At 40.9% G+C, this 21,223-nt stretch overlaps 1 protein-coding gene across 1 annotated transcript; it reads left to right on the top strand.

The window, feature by feature from the left end:
• Positions 1-664: 664 nt before the first annotated feature.
• On the top strand, positions 665-16,251 carry LOC311144751 (synapsin-2-like; the record flags this gene model as incomplete). Its single annotated transcript, XM_084180851.1, has 13 exons — positions 665-990; positions 3,975-4,032; positions 6,938-7,029; positions 7,550-7,706; positions 11,564-11,653; positions 12,421-12,483; positions 12,605-12,747; positions 12,941-13,015; positions 13,103-13,205; positions 13,329-13,475; positions 13,663-13,732; positions 13,887-14,496; positions 16,116-16,251. 13 exons carry the CDS (start codon positions 665-667, stop codon positions 16,249-16,251), a joined length of 2,070 nt encoding a protein of 689 aa, XP_084036977.1.
• Positions 16,252-21,223: the final 4,972 nt, after the last annotated feature.

Genomic DNA, 21,223 nt, shown 5'->3' with positions numbered 1-21,223 from the left:
GCTACGCCCCTATCAATAGTCTCTCTTCAGCACCACACTTCATCCCAACCTGCCCTCTCCTCTCAAAGGATACAGGGGAGTGACGCAGGAGGATAGACGGAAAAACTGCGCCGAACCTCGAAAGAAGGATTGGGTAGGGGGTGGTGCAATAAGACAAATTATGCACACCCAATTGTAAGTCACGGAACCTCCGTTCCCTAGAACTGAGACCGAAGCACGGCCTGTCTGGTCAGAGGACGCCAGACTCACCTGTTATCTATTTTACGCATCCACCCACTAACCTTTTTATGGATGCGGCTCGAATTTTGACAATTGTTTGAGGTAGGCGAAGGTTAGATATTCGTGTTGACTGTTTTCTCACCGTGACCAGGAGACATATCCTTCCTCGAGTCAATTGAACAGGTCTAAAGCTTGAAGCGGATACAGGCCACTCCATCGTTAGAATTAGAAAATAAAATAATTTAATTGATATACCCATTTTGACGACCTAACTTGGTTTTTCTTCTGCGACTCAGGACTGATTAATTTCCCACTTGATCCTTCTATTCAAATGGAAAAATAGTGTTGGTTATAGGCTATTGGTAAGCTAATTCATCAATTTTTTATTTGCATCAGAGGGGAGGATTCGCCATACACCTTTTCGTAGCCTTTTTTTTTCTTCAACATGAATTACCTGCGTCGTCGGCTGTCGGACAGCAATTTTATGTCCAATTTGCCCAATGGGTACATGACTGACCTACAACGCCCTGACCCGCCTCAGCAAGACCCTGCAGTAGAGTCGCCTGGACCACCAGAGAGGCGTATGTCTACCAACCAACATTCTGAGGGCACTGGAAGCGGAGCCGGAGCTGGCTTTTTATCCTCCTTTACCAAAGCTGTCAAACAAACCACTGCCGCTGTCGCTGAGAAAGTCACCGAGGTAGCAGACAAAGCAGGCGTTGCCTCTGGTGCCAAGATACTCCTGGTTATTGATGACCAACAGACAGACTGGTAAGGAGATTGATGTGTAAGGCTAGACGGCATTAGACTCAAATGTGGGCCAGTAGCCTATGCTCCCAATAAACTGGTCATAATTAGGATATAATTAAAATGTACTATAGTCATAACACACACACGCGCGTGCGCGTAGGCATATAGAGCGAGACAAAGCAAGACTAATACAGTGTATGTCAAAGACATGTTATCCACAGTCATTACCTAAATAGGCCACCGAAATTGCTCGTTTGCACCACCAGCGCATTCCAGGTGGTCTCGCGTCTGCCAGGCATGGTAAACGAGACTATGCTACATATTCAGATGGTTCTGTCGTGACACATAAGGAAGCATGCAGAATGTAAAAATGTTAAAGGGATAGTTCACCCAAATTACAAAATGACACATTGGTTTCCTTTCCTTGTAAGCAGTCTATGGACAAGGTATGACCAGGTCACACCCTGGCCGAGAGCTGTGACTAAACTCATTTCAGTACCATAGAACCGACTACAACACCCTAGGTTTACACCAAGAGCAGAGGTAGCAGATATATTTGAGAATGGGCTTGAATGGAAATACATGAAAGGAAAATCAGAGGCAGGTAATAGGTCAGACACACCGAGAAATTTGACTGTCTACTTAGCACCTCTGCCCAGTGTTGGCAGTTAAAGCTGCTGTATGTAACTTTTTGGGTGACCCAACCAAATTCACATAGAAAGATAAGTTATAGATTGTCATTCTCATTGAAAGCAAGTCTAAGAAGCAGTAGATCTGTTCTATGTTTGCTATTTCTATACTTCCCATTCTTAAGTTTCGTTTTTGCTTCTTTTAATTTCAGTTTTGTACACCAGCTTCAAACAGCTGAAAATACAATATTTGTTGATTATGGAAAATATATTTCAAAGCGGTTTTGATGGTACAATGATTCTCTACACTATACTTGCTTGTTTTGTCACATTAACTGAAATTAGGCAAACTATTAGAATTTTAGCAACCAGGAAATGGCGGAGCAATTTCTGCATAGTGCACCTTTAACCTTTTGTTGTGCATATAGAACAGTTTTACCTCCGATTGGCTCCATTTAAACACGGCAGGTCACAAGGTGGCAGTAGCTTGTTTGGCTTGTGCCTGCTGTAGCTAATGTAAGCTAACTGGCAAGCTGCACTAATGTTGTTGCTAGGTAGAATTTGTAGTAAGCCCTTGGTGAAACTTAGCCACAGCTAGATAACTAGTGTAGCTAGCAACATAATTAAATAACAATGGATTCGTTTTTTGATTGAAGCAGCTGCCTGCTAGCTGTTGAGAGTCAGTGGAGTAGCTAGCTAGTTATGTTGTGCTAAATGGCGATGCAAACCATTTAGCTAACTTTAGCTAGCAAGCAAACTGGCAGTCTGGATAATGGACAGTGGTGTAAAGTACTTTAAAGTACTACTTAAGTCGTTTTTTGGGGTATCTGTACTTTACTATTTATATTTTTGCCAACTTTTACTTTTACTTTACTACATTCCTAAAGAAAATAATACTTTTTACTCCATACATTTTACCTGACACCCAAAAGTATTGGTTACATTTTGACAGGAAAATGGTCCAATTCATAAACTTATCAAGAGAACATCCCTGGTCATCCCTACTGCCTCTGATCTGGCGGACACACTAAATACAAATGTTTTGTTTGTAAATTATGTCTGAGTGTTGAAGTGTGCCCCAGGCTATCCGCCAATAAAAAATAAAAATAAAACGTTGCCGTCTGGTTTGCTTAATATAAAGAATTTGAAATGGTTTATACTTCTACTTTTACTTTTGATACTTAAGTATATTTGAGCAATTCCATTTACATTTGATACTTAAGTATATTTAAAACCAAATACTTTTAGACTTTTACTCAAGTAGTATTTTACTGTGTGACTTTCACTTTTACTTGAGTCATTTTCTATTTAGGTATCTTTACTTTTACTCAAGTATGACCATTGAGTACTTTTTCCACCGCTGATAATGGAGAGTGAATTAAATGATTTCTTCATCATCTAGATAGCTAGGTTGGTAAATCATTTAGTGTTGTGTGCATTGTGCTGCACTTACCCATTCGTTTCATATGAAGTGTGTGTGACTGCCTGGCGCAGTTGGCAAGCGAACGTTAGCTAGCCAGCCAACAAATGAGCAGGTGCACATTATCAAACTGAACCTAACAAAAAAAAAATCCTTCTTCAAGCACAAAACTCCAAAGCTCAATGTGAAAGATGTAAAGACTTGCTCTAGATTTTTGTGTTTATTATGCAGCGTTATTGTTTTAGTTAGGAAGCTCATTTATTTATCTCCCAATTTTGTCTTTTATCAACCATTTTAGCTTCACAACAAAATGGAGGGAGGACATGAAACACAATCAAATAATTGAATCCAACAAAAACAGGTTTCAGTGCAGGTGGAGGTTAACCTTATCCTTAAATCATCATCTCATCCAAGGAATACTTCTCTTTGCAAAACCAAGGCTTCAAAGGCACTCTGCCACAGCCTCCACACAAACATAGCTTAGCTTAGCTTAGCTTAGCTTAGCTTAGCTTAGCTTAGCTTAGCTTAGCTTAGCTTAACTTAGCTTAGCTTAGCTCTCACCTGCACCTTCCCCTGGGCGGCCACACCTCAAACAAGGGTTATAAAGGGGCAGGGAAAAACAGTGAGCCAATCACATCAATCAATGAATCAAGCAATAAACAAGCTCTCTGTTAGGAGCACATTGGCAGCTATAATTTGTGCATCATGTTCAAATCATCTATAAGTGACTTTGTTGAGCTTCACAATCAATTTGAGATACTTGTGTAAGATGCCATGATGATTTATTGTTCCAAAATAGTTAATGTTCTTCTGTTTTATTAAATGTACGTACATGTCACCATCATTTGAGTATGCTTGTGTGATAGGATAGCATTAAAAAAACGGCTGTCCAAAGTAGGCCTAGTTGCTATTCAAGTCAAATATTTTCCTACCCCTCTTGCCTCTCTTCTTTATAGGGTAAAGGTCTTCAAAGGTAAAAAGGTTCATGGTGAATTCGACATTAAGGTGGAACAGGTGGGTTGCTCTTGCACCTTTGTTTTTACATTGTCTCTTTTCCCTGTAGAATTATTTTGGTGACTGGTTTTCCCATACAAGGCATTAAAGACATTGTGCTTTTTGTAGAATAAAGGGGTGTTTGTGTGAACGAAAGAAGAACAATTTAAGATAGAGTTAGCTTTATATTTAAGTCATTTAGCAGATGGTCTTATCCAGAGTGACATACAGTAGTTAGTGCATACATTTTAATTGGTCCCCCATGGGAATTGAACCCACAACCTTAGCGTTTCAAGTGCCATGCTCTACCAACTGAGCCACACAGGAGTTGGAGAGGTAATTTGAGGTAATACAACACCTAATGAGGCTCACAGGCCACCTCATGATGGGCATTATTGAGTGCAGGGATTGAAGCACACAGATGGACAACCCCTGCATCTAGTGACATTTTCAAACTGTGCATTGATGCTGCAGACCTACACTTACTGTATGCAATAAACAATGAATCAAAGAAAACACAAGACATAATTCACATATTGAATTATTGTTAAGTGGACTGAGAGTTGGATAATCATTAAGTGTGATAAAATGTTTTTGTCACCCTGAATCTGATAGCAATATCTATGGAAAATAAGATGATCTTATGGACCCCAAAACATTTATACCCGGTGGTGGAGTTAATGCTACCATCTGTGCTTTGTAAATGAAGACTTGAACATGTTTTGGGATTATTTTCTCTGCCTTGGGGCATTTTCCATCTCTCCTATTTCTTTCTTCTCCTTTTACTGTATGTTGCATTAGAGAGTTTCCGCTATGTGTGCCATGAGTCTCTCAGGAGTAATAGCCCTGTGCAATGAATGTCTCATTATCTGCAGAGGTGATAGTCGTTACCTTGTACAATCTGCCTCATAGTATTTGGGGACAAAAGCCATTGAATTAATACAGTAGGGTATTCCACACCATCTGTCTTGAACAGTACCAGTCAAAAATTTGGACACACCATTCAAGTTTTATTTTTTATTTTTACTATTTTCTACATTGTAGAATAATAGTGAAGACATCAAAACTATGAAATAACACATATGGAATCATGTAGTAACTAAAGAAGTGTTAAACAAATCAAAATATATTTTATATTTGAGATTCTTCAAATAGCCACCCTTTGCCTTGATGACAGCTTTGCACACTCTTGGCATTCTCTCAACCAGCTTCACCTGCAAAGCTTTTCCAACGGTCTTGAAGGAGTTCCCACATATGCTTAGCCCTTGTTGGCTGCTTTTCCTTCACTCTGCCACCCGACTCATCCCAAACCATCTCAATTGGGTTGAGGTCGGGGGATTGTGGAGGCCAGGTCATCTGATGCAGCACTCCATCACTCTCCTTCTTGGTAAAATAGCCCTTACACAGCCTGGAGGTGTGTTGGGTAATTGTCCTGTTGAAAAACAAATGATAGTCCCACTAAGCCCAAACCAGATGGGATGGCGTATCGCTGCAGAATGCTGGTAGCCATGCTGGTTAAGTATGCCTTGAATTCTAAATAAATCACAGACAGTGTCACCAACAAAGCACCCCCACACAATAACACCTCCTCCTCCATGCTTTACGGTGGGAACTACACATGCAGAGATAATCCGTTCACCCACAAAGACACGGCGGTTGGAACCAAGAATCTCCAATTTGGACTCCAGACCAAAGGACACATTTCCACCGGTCTAATGTCCATTGCTCGTGTTTCTTGGCCTAAGCAGGTCTCTTCTTCTTTAGTAGTGGTTTCTTTGCAGCAATTCGACCATGAAGGCCTGATTCACACAGTACCCTCTGAACAGTTGATGTTGAGATGTGTCTGTGACTTGAACTCTGTGAAGCATCTATTTGGGCTGCAATTCCTGAGGCTGGTAACTCTAATGAACTCATCCTCTGCAGCAGAGGTAACTCTGGGTCTTCCAGTCCTCATGAGAGCCAGTTTCATCATAGCACTTGATAGTTTTTGCGACTGCACTTGAAGAAACTTTCAAAGTCCTTGAAATGTATTGACTGAACTTCATGTCTTAAAGTAATGATGGACTGTCGTTTCTCTTTGCTTACTTGAGCTGTTCTTGCCATAATATGGACTTGGTCTTTTACCAAATAGGGCTATCTTCTCTATACCCCCCTACCTTGTCACAACACAAATGATTGGCTCAAAAGCATTAAGAAGGAAAGAAATTCCACAAATTAACTTTTAAGAAGGCACACCTGTTAATTGAAATGCATTCCAGGTGACTACCTCATGAAGCTGGTTGAGAGAATGCCAAGAGTGTGCAAAGATGTCATCAAGGCAAATGGTGGCTATTTGAATAATCTCAAATATAAAATATATTTTGATTTGTTTAACACTTTTTTGGTTACTACATGATTCCATATGTGTTATTTCATAGTTTTGATGTCTTCACTATTATTCTACAATGTAAAAATGATGTTTGACTGGGATTGCAACCTGTTACGAATTTGCAAAACGTACAATGTACTAAGAGTTAGGGTTAGGGATTAGGGTTAAGATTAAGGTTAGGGTTAAGTTTAGGAGTTAGGTTAAAGGGTTAAGGTTAGGGGAAGGGTTAGCTAAAAGGGTTAAGGTTAGGGTTAGGTGAAGGGTTAGCTAAAATGGTTACGGTTAGGGTTAGGGTGAGGGGAAGAGTTAGCCAACATGCTAAGTAGTCGCAAAGTAGATACAAATTAGTAAGGAGTTGAAAAGTTGCTAATTAGCTAAAATGCTTAAGTTGTCTGTGATGAGACCTTACTTTTGTTTTTGCCTTAATTATCCATCTGTCTTATGTAACCATACAAACGTAACATATCATACTAAATGGAGTATTTTGGATTTACGTACAGAATAATACAAAATAATCTGAGACCAGGTTGGGGATTGACACTGATGTTTTCCATTCAGGCTGACTTCTCTGAAATCAACTTGATAGCTCATGCTACGGGGGCCTATAGTGTTGATATAGAAGCAATCCGGAATGAAACCAAGGTCACCAAGTAAGTCTACTGTACATCCTTTGAATACAGTGTTCTACGTGCTGTTTAAAGGCTGAGTGCATTCAAAAACATGATTTTCATGTGTTTTATATTTCCACACTATGAGGTTGGAATAATACTGTGAAATTGTGAAAATGATGATAATGCCCTTTTAGTGTAAGAGCTGCTTGAAAAGACCACCTGGTGACAGTCCTAGCTAAAGTCTTGCTTGAGAAATTGCTCTTTGTGAAGAAGCTATTTTTGTTTATTTTTGACCATTTTAATTTAAAGCAATCACAGCAAGATACTTAATTGTTACCCAGAAATTATTTGATATTGAGAAAAAAACTGCTGCATTGGACCTTTAAGATAGTCATAAACAAAACAAAGATCATCAGTGTGTCATGATTTCTGATGTTACAAGACATGCAGGATTTCTTACAGGTTTCAAGTGCAATACCAGAATAAAATGTTCATATGTCTGTCTGAATATAATGTATTGATAATTTGTGGAATTGTTTTATATTTTCTATTTTGCAAGATGTTTCAGGCCTGACTTTGTGCTGGTTAGGCAGCATGCCTTCAGTATGGCCAAGAATGGAGACCACCGACACATAGTGATTGGGTTACAGTATGCTGGTCTCCCAGGTGTAAACTCTCTGCACTCTGTCTACAACTTCTGTGACAAACCATGGGTGGTAAGTAGTGTTGCCCGGTATACTAAAACTTCGGTACTTTTTTTATGCTAGAACATAAAAAATGGTTTGGTACTAGAATTTTTGTTACTTTCGGTACTTCTATCAAATGTGGCTCACGTCGTCTAGTAATTGAGAGAGGATCAAGTCTGTCTATCAGCGCAGCCGATGTCCCCTTATAGCGCACCGTGCCTGCTCCACTTAAGGCAGCCGCATACATAGGTTAGGTTTACTTCTAGCAGAACTCGGCTATGCGAAACGAACGTCTGTGCTCTGCAATATTACTGTTGTTTGTCCCTCTTGAGCCACCGTAGCAATAACATATCCAGTAACACTTTCTCAAAATAGGCAGAATTAATCTAAGATAAATCAAAAATCTGTAATTCATTTTGACATCTAACTAAGATGTTTGGTGCAGTATTTCTCAACTGGAAAAATGTGCATGAAACCTAGTCTTCTCTCGTTGAATGACAGTGAACACTTCATTGAATAATCCCGTCCATAGCTCCCACTCCTACTAGGAGTAGGACTATTGACCAATCACTGATGAAGTGGCATAGACTTCGGCTACCGAACCTCAACTTGTGTCAAGAACAAATGTTGTGTGCACGAACAGCCGAAAAAAAACCTGCCGAAGACCAAAACGAACCAAAACGTCACAAAATCTAATCATAGTATATGCGCAAACTGTTTTGACTGGGAAGCATACGGTATGCTTAACTCATTGCTAGTTCTAGCCTGTCCCGAAGGAACCACTGCACTCACTGGGAGTCTGGGCTCCTCAAGTTAACACACTTGAATAATGCAACACGGCAAAATGTTGCAACTGTTAATTACTGTTCGCAAAACAATGTCCATTACATGCAAAGAACACTTTCAATGCAAGAAGATACCGGTAGCTCCCAGCTTTGTAGGCTAACTTTCCTTTCTAGCTTACAGCTGAAGCTAACATCAATTCACTACCCTGGTACGTTGTTTGTGATAATGCAAACCATAACGCAAAACATGCTGATGTCAGTCGGGATTTTAGCATGTCAATCTTGGTGGGGCAAAAAATATATATATATTATGTAAACGCATGCCAGCAAAGCCACTACACAACACAACAGTAAACAATACATTAATTGCACTATAACGGTGACAAACAGTGCCCACAAACTGTTAGGGCCTACATAAAGCTGTCCCAACAGCAGAGCTTTATTTTCAGCACCATGGAGTGAATCCTTACCACTGCTACACCTGGCTGTCAGCGGAGCCTTGTCTGGCAGCGAAACAGTTCATTCAATCTCATTTACTGCCTTTTTAAAAAACATAGCTGATATGGCTGACTTGCTTAAACAAATGTGGTTTCTAATGACAATTGAGATGTACAAACTATGGCATAAGGGAACGATGAGCGGATAAGAGGCAATCCGTCATTTCGATTAAGACATTAATGAGCAAGCTAAGACGGATGTAGTCAATATATCTATTTGTTCAGCACTTTTGAACATGGGCCGTTCTTACATTATTCTCCCTGTACACCAAGTCAGAACCGTAGGATAAATAAAGGGGGCATATAAGCAGACAATTTAAGCTCTTATAATATTTGATGATGACATTTCTCTAGAACAGGCTATAGGCTACATGTGCACCACCAAGTCAGAACAGTAGGCTAAGTTATGAGGGGGAAAGTGACCAAATTATTAGGGTGAGGCACATGGGCTACTAACAGCTTACTACACAACATACACTTAGTATTGCTTTCTTAGCTACAGTATACATATCTCCCTGGCATATTACATAATTTATGCAGCAGCATACAATACATTTTTGTGCTGTGCTTACTTGAACAGGAAGGTGGCACGGCAGTCCTTCTTGTGGGCAGATTTTGTCATCAAACTTTGTCATCAAAGTCTGGCATTCTCTGGATATATAGTGCTTTCAAGACAACTGAGAACTCTGAAAAAAACAGGGTCGAATCATGACGTCAGTGATCTTCAGGTCAGAGCTCTAGAAAGAAGCCTGAGTTCCCGACTTGGAATTCCGAGTTGGATGACCATTCAAAACGTATTTTCCCAGTGGGGCTCGTTTTTTTCAGAGTTCCCAGTTGTCTTGAACTCACTGAAGTCTGAGATTTCCCAGTTCCGAGTTTCCAGTTGTTTTGAATGCGGCAGAAGTCATGCTGGATTGACAGCATGGCCAATGTTTTTAACCTTTTCTGGCCCATGGTGTTGCATGTGAATGTTTATCCTTTTAAGCTTGGAAAATAGACCCTTAAACCCAGACTTGGACCACACACCCTCTCCATTGAATAGCAGGCTATTGATTGCTTTGCAACACTTGCAGTTAGCCACTGATTACTTCCAAACCACTCATTGTTGAATTTGCGATTTCCAACTTGTTGTGTAATGTTTATGTCCAATGGCCGATGAGCACCGATACGTTTTATCTATAATTTCTCTTCATATGACAAGGATCGAAAAGGATTTGCCAGTAGATTGTCGACTTGATTCATGATGATGACTGCTTGTCTAGCTTGCTAGCTAAGATTTTGAAAGTATGATGTTGACATGATCAGTCCAATCAAAGCTACGGTAGATATAATGTGATTTGACGTCATTTTATGTGTGGCCAATGACCTTGAGCCTTCTTGGATGGGCACTTCTAATGTAAATCTATGGCAGCACCCAAGGGGCTTGAATTTTCAAGCTCTCCCCATAGATGTTGCAGTGACTAGTCTCCCCATGAGTGACAGAACACTGAGCCCATCACGGCACAACTAGAGAACATTACCAACCCCTACGCTTTTTATTTTCCGCTGGCTGCCCCACCACCACAGAAAGCACTGAGCTAGGCTGAAACACCTGCATTTTGAAGCTGCCTTACTCAAGAAAACAAAAAAGAGACCATGTTTGTATGCGGCTTTATTAACTCAATTATGTTTTCTTTACATTGTTTGCAAACTGATATGTGACACGAATTAATGCCAAAATAACATGCAAAACAGGCAACAGCTAAACAGGTGGGGCTCAAAACAATGAATGATGGGTCGCCACTGGCTGATTTCAAAGCTGATTGTCATCAAAAACCATACAGTCATTGCAAAAAACATTATTCATTCAATTCGTCTCCCTCGCCTCAGTCACATCACTCCTGTTTCTCTCGCTGTGTGTGAATGACGTCATTAGATCTTAAAGAGACAGTGCACACCTTTATAAAAGAAGAGATTGCTTCTTCTACTGTATGCAAATGTTTTTGATCAGTACTATAAAATAGGTCCCAAATGGAAAGGAAACAGATAATTTTCCATCTGTAACCCCATGAAATCCGCCAAAATAAGCTCAATAACTCAATGGATGCACATACTCCTATTGAATATGCATTCACCTGTATTGTGAATAGGCCTAGTCTACAGCTTGATTTAATATTCAGATTACCGTTATGTACTTAGATTGGTAAAAACAAAGTCAAATTGTTTGTATGCTTGTATAATTGATTCATTAATACATACATGGCTGTCTCTGAAAAATGGACATCAAACATTTCAAATGTAATGATATTGAACTCAAAAGATCTGTCTGGATCATGTGCCATTATGTGACTTTGGCTAATACGCCTTCTTTTTCTGCCATGGTATCGTTTTGGTATCGTTTTTAATATCGTTTTGGTATGAAGTATCATGATGGTATCGAGTATTGTGATACTAAAAGTCTGACAACACTAGTGGCAATATAAAGCAGATGAAATGTTGTTTTTCTTTCTTTTTCTGTTCATCCTAATCTAATTAAAGTATACAGACACTGACTGCTAGACAGATCATGACTATTGATTTAACTGTAAAGGTAACCTCTTTTGTGTATTATCATGTCTCGTTTCAGTTTGCTAATATGGTGAGATTGTACAAACAACTGGGACCAGAGGAATTCCCACTGATCGAGCAGGTTTACTATCCCAACCACAGGGAAATGGTGGGTGTTCTGCCATCTGCTTCTTTCTACTCCTCCCCCACCACGACATGACCATGTCCTCACACTAAACAGACCTAAGCACAGTCTAATAGGTTGCCCCTCTGTTTGGATGACACACATGTTTCTGTGTCCAGTAAGACTAAGACAAGGACAAAGGAATAGCTAGCTCACATCAATATTCTCAGATCTAATTACAGCAATCTATCTTAATACTGGCTCTGATCAGACTCAGAGTGCATTTGTACAGGTCCTAGTAGAGCCGGAGTAGGTTTGATTATTCCTATGCCCTATGGATCCCCTCAGTAGCACTGCACTGAGATCAGTGTCTGTGTCTGTGTTGCCGCAGTGCTGCCCCCCTCCACCCTTGCAGTCTCAGGCCTGCTCTCGGCTCAGCTCGCCTCAACGATCAACATGAATCATTCCATAACTGGAGTTTTACTTCTCCTTTTTGGGCTCATGCTGGCCTCAGCATATTTCACACAATGAAGTAGATGTAGATTTTGTAATTACAAGGCTTCTCACTCAGTTGATTTCACTGTAGCATCTTATCTATATAGCCCACTAAAACTTGATGTGGCTTTCTTATTTAGCTGCATCCTGACACTTTCAGCAAATAACAGCAACTTTGAGTTTATAGTTTACTCAATTAGCAATTTACTAAGAAATGCTGTGCTGTACATTACCTTTAGTCAAACAAACATACATGTCTGAAGACTGTGTAGTATGATGTTTGCCAATGGAGGATGTTGTGTTGTCTTTTGCACCAGATCACCACTCCTGGTTTCCCTGTGGTGGTGAAAATGGGCCACGCCCACTCAGGGATGGGAAAGGTAGGACTGGACTGCTCTTGTTACTGTTGTAAATGAGATAAAGTAGGCCTGGATCAGTGTTTATGCTTCACAAGTCATTACTATGAACTTAATCTTATTCAATCATATCTTTACCCTGTAGGTGAAAGTGGACAATCAATATGACTTCCAAGATATTGCCAGTGTTGTTGCCCTGACCAAGACCTATGCCACATCTGAACCTTTCATTGACGCAAAGTACGATGTCCGCATCCAAAAGATTGGAGACAATTACAAGGCCTACATGTGAGTGAAATAAATGAGCTCCTTGTTGTGGTGTGACTCTGAGGTCAATCCATTCTACACATTTCCAAGCTATTTAGCACAGGCTACAGATCAAAGACCAACTAGATCCATTTAGACTGCATATCCCAACATGGATGTGAATTAGATGATCAAGAGAGAACATGCTAAATGGTAGATCTTGTCTTTTTAACAGGCGGACATCGATTTCAGGGAACTGGAAAACCAACACTGGTTCAGCCATGCTGGAGCAGATAGCCATGTCAGACAGGTCAGTGCTAACACATACTGGGCCTTTGTGCATCAGACAGACAGCAGTGGGTTCCGTAGTTAGTAACGGTGTTCTCCAACATCATAGGTATCGGATGTGGGTGGACTCCTGCTCTGAGGTGTTTGGTGGTTTGGATATGTGCGCTGTGGAGGCTCTGCATGGGAAAGATGGCAAGGATTACATCATAGAGGTAAAGGATTAGAAGTATTTTAAACTATTTACATCAAGTTGCTCTTATACCTGTGTAGTAACACTGTAATAACACTGATATCAACATTGTATTAACATTTCATTTCCCCTCTCGTTCTCGCAGGTGGTGGGCTGCTCCATGCCCCTGATTGGAGACCAGCAGGATGAAGACCGTGCTCAAATTGCAGAATTGGTCGTCTCCAAAATGAATCAGACAGTCCCACACACTGCAAGTCCCTCTGTCCGCCCCACAGCTGCACAGCCCGCACAGGTGACACACTGTTGCTAACCACAACTCAGTTTATTACACTTATAATGAGTTAACAATTGTCAAAGGCGTGTGTTTAGATGAGTGGTCTCTTTTGTTAATTGGCCAGTATATTTGGTCAAAATATCAACTAAAAGTGTATTTGTAACCCATTAACTCTGTGTCTCATTGTGATATGTTGGCCATGCAGAAAGCTGCATCCCCTCAGCCCATCTCACAACCCAAAGTGCCACAGGCTCAGCAACGCCCTCCTCCACAAGGTAAGACAATGGATCTATATTAAGGTCCCAAATCCCAATGGACACTATTTGCTTTTGTGCATTAGCTGGTAATAAGATAGCTACATTGTTGTTTTTAAATGACTGCTTGATAGGGACTCTGGACTCTGGATAAACAGTGCTCTGTCTCCTCCAGGTGGCCCACAACAGGCCCCCACCAGCACTGCTGCCCCTCGCCAAGGCCCCCCCTCCCAGCAGCGCCCCTCACCCCAAGGCCAGCCCCCTGCACATGCCCAGCCCCCTGCCCCCAGCTCCAACACCCAGAACCCCCCTGCCCAGGCACCACAGCAGGCCAGACAGGCCAACCCAGGAGCTGGGGCCCAGCAGCGTCCCCCAGGGCAGGGGCAGAAACCCCCCTCTGCTCAGGGCTCCCCCCAGCGATCCATGAGCCAGGGGGGCTCCCCTCAGAGCCAGAGGCCACAGCAGTCAGGTCCCCAGCAGCAGCAGAGACCTCCCCCTGGAGGCCAGGGCCAGAAGCCCACAGGGGGCCAGCCCCAGCAGAGGCCCCAGCAGAAGCCAGGCCAGCCCGCCAGGCAGCAGTCCCAGGGAGGAGGTTCCCAGGCCCCACAGCAGCAGAGGGCTCCAGCCCAGCAAGGTCGCCCCGGGGCCCCTACCACTCAGCAGCCCCGCCCTAGTGCCCAGGGCCAGGGAGGCCCCGGAGGGAAACCCCCTCTGCAGCAGAAGCCCCAGCCCCCGCTGAAGCCCAGCCATGACCACCCTGCTATGGGAGCCACCCCTCCACTGAAGTAAGCAAAGCTTTCCTAAAATATTCCAAAACATTCAATACAATATACTTTTAGCTTAGTGTATCCTAACTGTATTACTCAATAGCTCAATATTTGATGTAACATCCTCCTGTTGTTTTTGCCAGATGTAAATTGACACCAGTCAGCCACACAGGATGCTCTGTCTATCTCACTCTAAAATAAGGATGGTTGTATAACTGATGAGAGGATTCTATGTTCCAGATTTAGCTTTCATTTATTTTTTATCTTCACCATGGGGACTGATGTGCATGATCCTGTTATTCCTGTAGGCTAGATATTGAGATAAATATAGAATATGCAAATAATCTATGTTTTGTAATGGGATATGTTAGAAGATCTTCATAGTGTGATTCGTTATTTGATCGACATTACAAATGTTTGGACTGGGTGTGCATGAATCACTCATATGCCTAAATCTTGTGGACTTTTTTGTATTATGTAAAATCATGCTCAAAGGAAGGTTTTTTCACACTTTGTGTACTGCACACTATTCCAGAAGCCTTTTTCAAATGACTGCCATCAACTAGAATTTCCTGCACTCCCTCAAACCTTTTCTTTGTTTGACAAACCTTGGGACTTTGTTGTAGTTAATATTTTGTACTCCCCTTTATCATTGGTCTTCAAAATAATTTGCAGAAACTGTAGAATTGTGTGTTAAAATAATTACAATTGAGCATGCGATTATATGCATGACTGATCAAGTTTTGATTCAGATTATTCTTCACAGGGTTAAACTATAACATTAAATGTGTCCAATTTCAGGATACACTGAAAAAGTCATGAAGACATGGTGGCTATTACTTTTCCATTGATGACCAGGAAATTACAAGGACCATTTTTGATCATGCTAGATTTCATGGTCTCATTGACGAGAGGTTGGTATTGTATTAAATACCATCGGTATGACCATGTTCAATTTCTTAGTAATTCTCTGGTGATTAATGAAAAATGAAGTTTTTACATAATTTAAAACTAGAGTAGTGTTCTTAGAAAAAGGAAGAAAGGAATCGCTGCTAGGATACACAACAGTAGGTCTTTGTAGATTGAAGGTGCTCTTTGGTGAAGGGGTTAATTGGTCATTAAAAAAACAAGGAAGAGCAAGGTACTCGTCATATCATTAAAATACCTTTATCGGTACGGCATGTTCAATGGAACAAAGATTTAAAAGAGCAGTGTTCCTTAGTGCATGTGATAGAGGGCACAAATGTGGAAGGAGTCGGAGAAAGTGTTATGTAGTAGATTATGTAGGCTTCTAGAGTATATTGCATCAGGAATATGGCTTTAACAAGCTATTAACAGTCAAAGCTGCAAGCAATTCCTTCAATTCATTTCTCGTTGTGCCCTCCAGAACTAGGAACCCTGGTCAAAATAAAAATAGAAAAAGAGCATGCGTTTGCATACAGATCAGTCATTCACTGATCAAGTTGAGCTGATCAATGCACTGAATCAGTTATGTAATGAATTACATTACATACTGAAGGAACTCGTCTCTCTCTCTCTCTTTCTCCAGCCATGCCCTAGTCTTACCATTCCATGGGTTTGCTGCATGACGTTAATAGCCTCTTCCTCTCCTCTATTGCCATTTCCTCTCTTTATAGCAAGTCCCAGTCTCTTACCAATGCCTTCAACATTCCAGAAACCCCAGCCCCGCAGGCCAGCCTTAGCCAGGACGAGGTGAAGGCTGAGACCATACGCAACCTACGCAAATCTTTTGCCAGTCTCTTTTCAGACTGAGAGATGGAGTAAGCCCCCCTCCCACACCGACAGAAAGACAGACAGACTGAAAGACAGACCCTTCCCTGCCAATGCGCAAAGGACCAACAGGACTTCACCTCCCTATTATTGACATTGATGTACATTGATGTGAAACTGCATTATACAACACCCACTGCCTATACATATCAAGACCACACATAGACTATAATACAGCTAGGTTTGTTGGTGTCAGTCTGAAACATTCCCAGTCACCTTCCCATTCAAAATGATTTGTACACTCACACACACACACACACACACACACACACACACACACACACACACACACACACACACACACACACACACACACACACACACACACACACACACAAACAAACAATTATCTTGTTGTTGCACGTGTGTTTAAATTTCTGAAAAAAGTAAGGGTGAAGATTCTTGTCCCTTTATAAATGGTGTTTATACAGTGACTGTTTGTATGGTATGTATTGAAAGATATCTGCTTGGTCATCCTTTGATCATTTTGAATGTTTTTTATGCTAATAGTGGGATCAATACACTGGTAATCTTCATGAAAGTGTTCCCAGTTTTCTGTTGTTACTGTAAAATCATAGTGACACTTTTGACCAACTTTTGGTTGGCTCTCAAAGGAACCATCACTCAGTTCATTGTTACAGTAAAGCAACACAACATCTGTTTGAGCTACCCATTTATTCTAAGTGATGTTGTTTTAGATGCATGTCAATAAAGGAGGTATGGTTGCAGTTTCAACCACTCACTTTGGCGCTTGTAAACGTGTTGTCACATGTAATTAGCTAGAGTAGTTAGCATAGCAAAAGGATGTGTTTTTTGTGAGAATGCCGTTGCTGCCTCCCTCTCCCTTCTTCTGTTAGGACAAAACCCCAATAGCTCTCAACTTGGAAAACATGCCTTACACAGACACAGAGTTCAGTCAGATCAAATGGTGTTGTCTCAGGGATGTCCTGGTGATTGTGACACATGCGTGTCAGGAGTCAGGTCTTCCATACGTTGCACTGTAATTAGGATAATGATCTACTGCAAATGAAAGCAAAAGCATGTGTTTTTATTGAGGTAGAATGTATTTGTTCTTTGAAATGTATTTGCACACGAAGTATAACAAAATCATACTTGAATACATGAGCCAAGAGATATTTTTTAGATTTTAATGTCAGTTTGTCAGATTGCAGAGACACAGCCAGCTTAGTACTCTATTTTACCAGCCCACAAGGGCCTGTAATGCTGCTGTCTCTGTGAGTGGAGAGTGTCTGGGTGCCTGTCCTGTCTGTCCCCTGGCTCCCCAACAGGGTCACAGCTTGTGAGCAGGAGTACAAAGAAATGCTCAGCCAAGGAATGTCCCATGGATCATGTATGCAGTGTAAAATAAATGCACTGGTATTCCCCCTGTGAGATATACCACTGCATTATACTTCTGTTTGATTTTTTACTCATAACACTTTCTCCCCAAAATATAAATCAATGACCCCTTTGATAATTGGTCAGAAATAGAGCCCATTGCTGAAACCTCTTTCTAGGGCACTAAACATGTCTTCCAAAAAGAGTGTGTTCCATGTCAACATGGCAATATGTTTTTTTGGAGCCAATTCGGAAAGTCCCTATCTCCCTGCAAAGCCCCTGCGCATCGCCTCCTTTGTGTATCCACAGTGACCCCTTGTGATAAGTGGTGCATAAACGTGTTCATGTTGTTCTGTAAAACTGTCAAACCAAATAGAAATGTTGTACAGATAGTGACATACAAATTATGCAGATTCGTCACGTTTTCACCCCTGCTGCTGGCTGTGCTTGTTAATATTTTGTGTGTTTTCAATGAATACTTGTGGATCTTGGTTGATTTTTGGCATTTCTATCATTCATTTTTGGGAATTAAGCCCTTTTTAGTACTGGCATTTACTGTCATGGATTATTTCTACTTTTTGAAGAAGCTTTTTTAACTTCAGTTTCTCTTCTATTCAGGATTACGTCTTTGTTTTTCGAACGTCTCTTAAACTTCTAATCATAGGACTCAAATGTAAATCATAACTCAGCAAACAGAATTGTCATGGTATACCATTTTGTGTGGATCACAGAAACCTCAAATGATACCTCCTACAAATCTGTGAAATTAACTTGTCTGGATGAAGGCATGATTGGCATGCATTGCTACTGTTTTACTCTGCTCTCTGCCTCTGCTTGTAACAGAGTGGTATGCTTTCCATCCTATAACTCATAGCTATGTTTGGAGTTATAATCCTCCTGTGGATTATACATTGGGGTGGCATGATAACAAGTGGTTATCTTGATGAATCCTATTTGTTGATATTCATAGATGTGTGTGTTGACATGGTACATGTTTCTTTTAAATGTTTACATTATTTTTAATAGATATATTTGAATGTATGTTTACAATTGGTAGGCTATGCCTTTTTCCTTTGGTAAAGTGGTTTTCCCGTTTCTAAATGCAGGTTTTTTATTTTGTAAAAGTTTTATCTGTTATCTGCACTATGAATTTCTGTGAAATTGATTGTCAATATTGATGCCTGCCAGATGTATAAAATAAGAAATCTATATATGTATCTAAATAAACAACAATCAAGAGGAAATATTAAATATTAAATATATTGTAAATCATGGTGGAGTGTTAAAATACCTGTAGAAACGTATATTTGATGTTATTTGCAATGTAGCTGAATAATTATGTGAAAATTACTATGCTATCAACATGCGCACATATTCAATAAAGTTCAAGACCAATAGTGACATTGATTCTTTTTTATGTGCAAATGATGAATGATTCAGATAAAAAAATAACTTATCATTGAGTAGATATGATGACAGCAAGCCCAGAGAAAAACGGTGAATGGCCAATGGCTCATTGCCTCTGTGGAGTTATAGCATAGTTGCATACAGTACAGTCCCACTGGCTATCCTAAGTTGAATGCACCAATTTGTAAGTCGCTCTGGATAAGAGCGTCTGCTAAATGACTTAAATGTAAATGTAAAATAAGCTATTCTATACATAATGTTTGACTCAATAACATTGGTGTAATAAGGTTTAGCTCTACCAATGTAACCACAAGGTGGTGCAGGGTTGCAGTCTGACTGAGCAGCCAGATAAAGGCCTTTACAGTATGTACTGTGAACTTTATCACACGCACAATGCACCAAAATGAGATCCTAGTTTCAAAATACAGTATCTAGAGTGGAATGGCCTTAATTATTGGTGTCTTTTCTGATGATGTCTTTCTTATCATTTGTATTTATTTATTTTATTTTACCTTTATTTAACCAGGTAAGCCAGTTGAGAACAAGTTCTCATTTACAACTGCGACCTGGCCAAGATAAAGCAAAGCAGTGCGATAAAAACAACAACACAGAGTTATATATGGGGTAAACATAAAGTCAAAAATACAACAGAAAATATATATACAGTGTGTGCGAATGTAGTAAGTTATGGAGGTAAGGCAATAAATAGGCCATAGTGCAAAATAGTTACAATTTTGTATTAACACTGGAATGATAGATGTGCAAAAGATGATGTGCAAATAGAGATACTGGGGTGCAAATTAGCAAAATAAATAACAATATGGGGATGAGGTAGTTGGGTGGGCTAATTTCAGAAAGGCTGTGTACAGGTGCAGTGATCGGTAAGCTGCTCTGACAACTGACGCTTACAGTTAGTGAGGGAGATAAGAGTCTCCAGCTTCAGAGATTTTTGCAGTTCGTTCCAGTCATTTGCAGCAGAGAACTGGAAGGAATGGCGGCCAAAGGAGGTGTTGGCTTTGGGGATGACCAGTGAGATATACCTGCTGGAGCGCAGACTACGGGTGGGTGATGCTATGGTGACCAGTGAGCTAAGATAAGACAGGGATTTGCCTAGCAGTGATTTATAGATGACCTGGAGCCAGTGGGTTTGGCGACAAATATGTAGTGAGGGCCAGCCAACAAGAGCGTACAGGTCACAATGGTGGGTAGTATATGGGGCTTTGGAGACAAAACGGATGGCACTGTGATAGACTACATCCAATTTGCTGAGTAGAGTGTTGGAGGCTATTTTGTAAATGACATCGCCGAAGTCAAGGATCGGTAGGATAGTCAGTTTTACGAGGGCATGTTTAGCAGCATGAGTGAAGGAGGCTTTGTTGCGAAATAGGAAGCCAATTCTAGATCTAACTTTTGATTGGAGATGCTTAATGTGAGTCTGGAAGGATAGTTTACAGTCTAACCAGACACCTAGGTATTTGTAGTTGTCCACATACATAGGTCAGACCCGCCCCGAGAGTAGTGATTCTAGTCGGGTGGGCGGGTGCAAGCAGCGTTCGGTTGAAGAGCATGCATTTAGTTTTACTAGTGTTTAAGAGCAGTTGGAGGTTACGGAAGGAGTGTTGTATGGCGTTGAAGCTCGTTTGGAGGTTTGTTAACACAGTTTCCAATGAAGGGCTAGATGTATACACAATTGTGTTGTCCGCAAAGAGGTGGATTCGAGCGTCACCAGCAGCAAGAGCGACATCATTGATATACACAGAGAATAGAGTCGGCCCGAGAATTGAACCCTGTGGCACCCCCATAGAGACGGCCAGAGGTCCAGACAACAGGCCCTCCGATTTGACACATTGAACTCTATCTGAGAAGTAGTTGGTGAACCAGGCGAGGCAGTCATTAGAGAAACCAAGGCTATTTAGTCTGCCAATAAGAATGCGGTGGTTGACAGAGTCGAAAGCTTTGGCCAGGTCGATGAAGACAGCTGCGCAGTACTGTCTTTTATCGATCGCGTTTATAATATCCAACCGAACGCTGCTTGCACCCGCCCACCCGACTAGAATCACTACTCTCGGCGGGTCTGACCTAGAGTATGTGGACAACTACAAATACCTAGGTGTCTGGTTAGACTGTAAACTCTCATATTGTTGTAAGGACAGAAATAATGTTTTATTGTTTGGAGAACATGTTATAAGTGAAAGAGATATACAGTATA

Source organism: Coregonus lavaretus (assembly GCF_964263955.1).
Source record: "Coregonus lavaretus genome assembly, chromosome: 17".
NCBI lineage: Eukaryota > Metazoa > Chordata > Actinopteri > Salmoniformes > Salmonidae > Coregonus > Coregonus lavaretus.
Note: the sequence above shows the minus strand (reverse complement) of the source record. Positions and strands in the feature narration are given on the sequence as shown.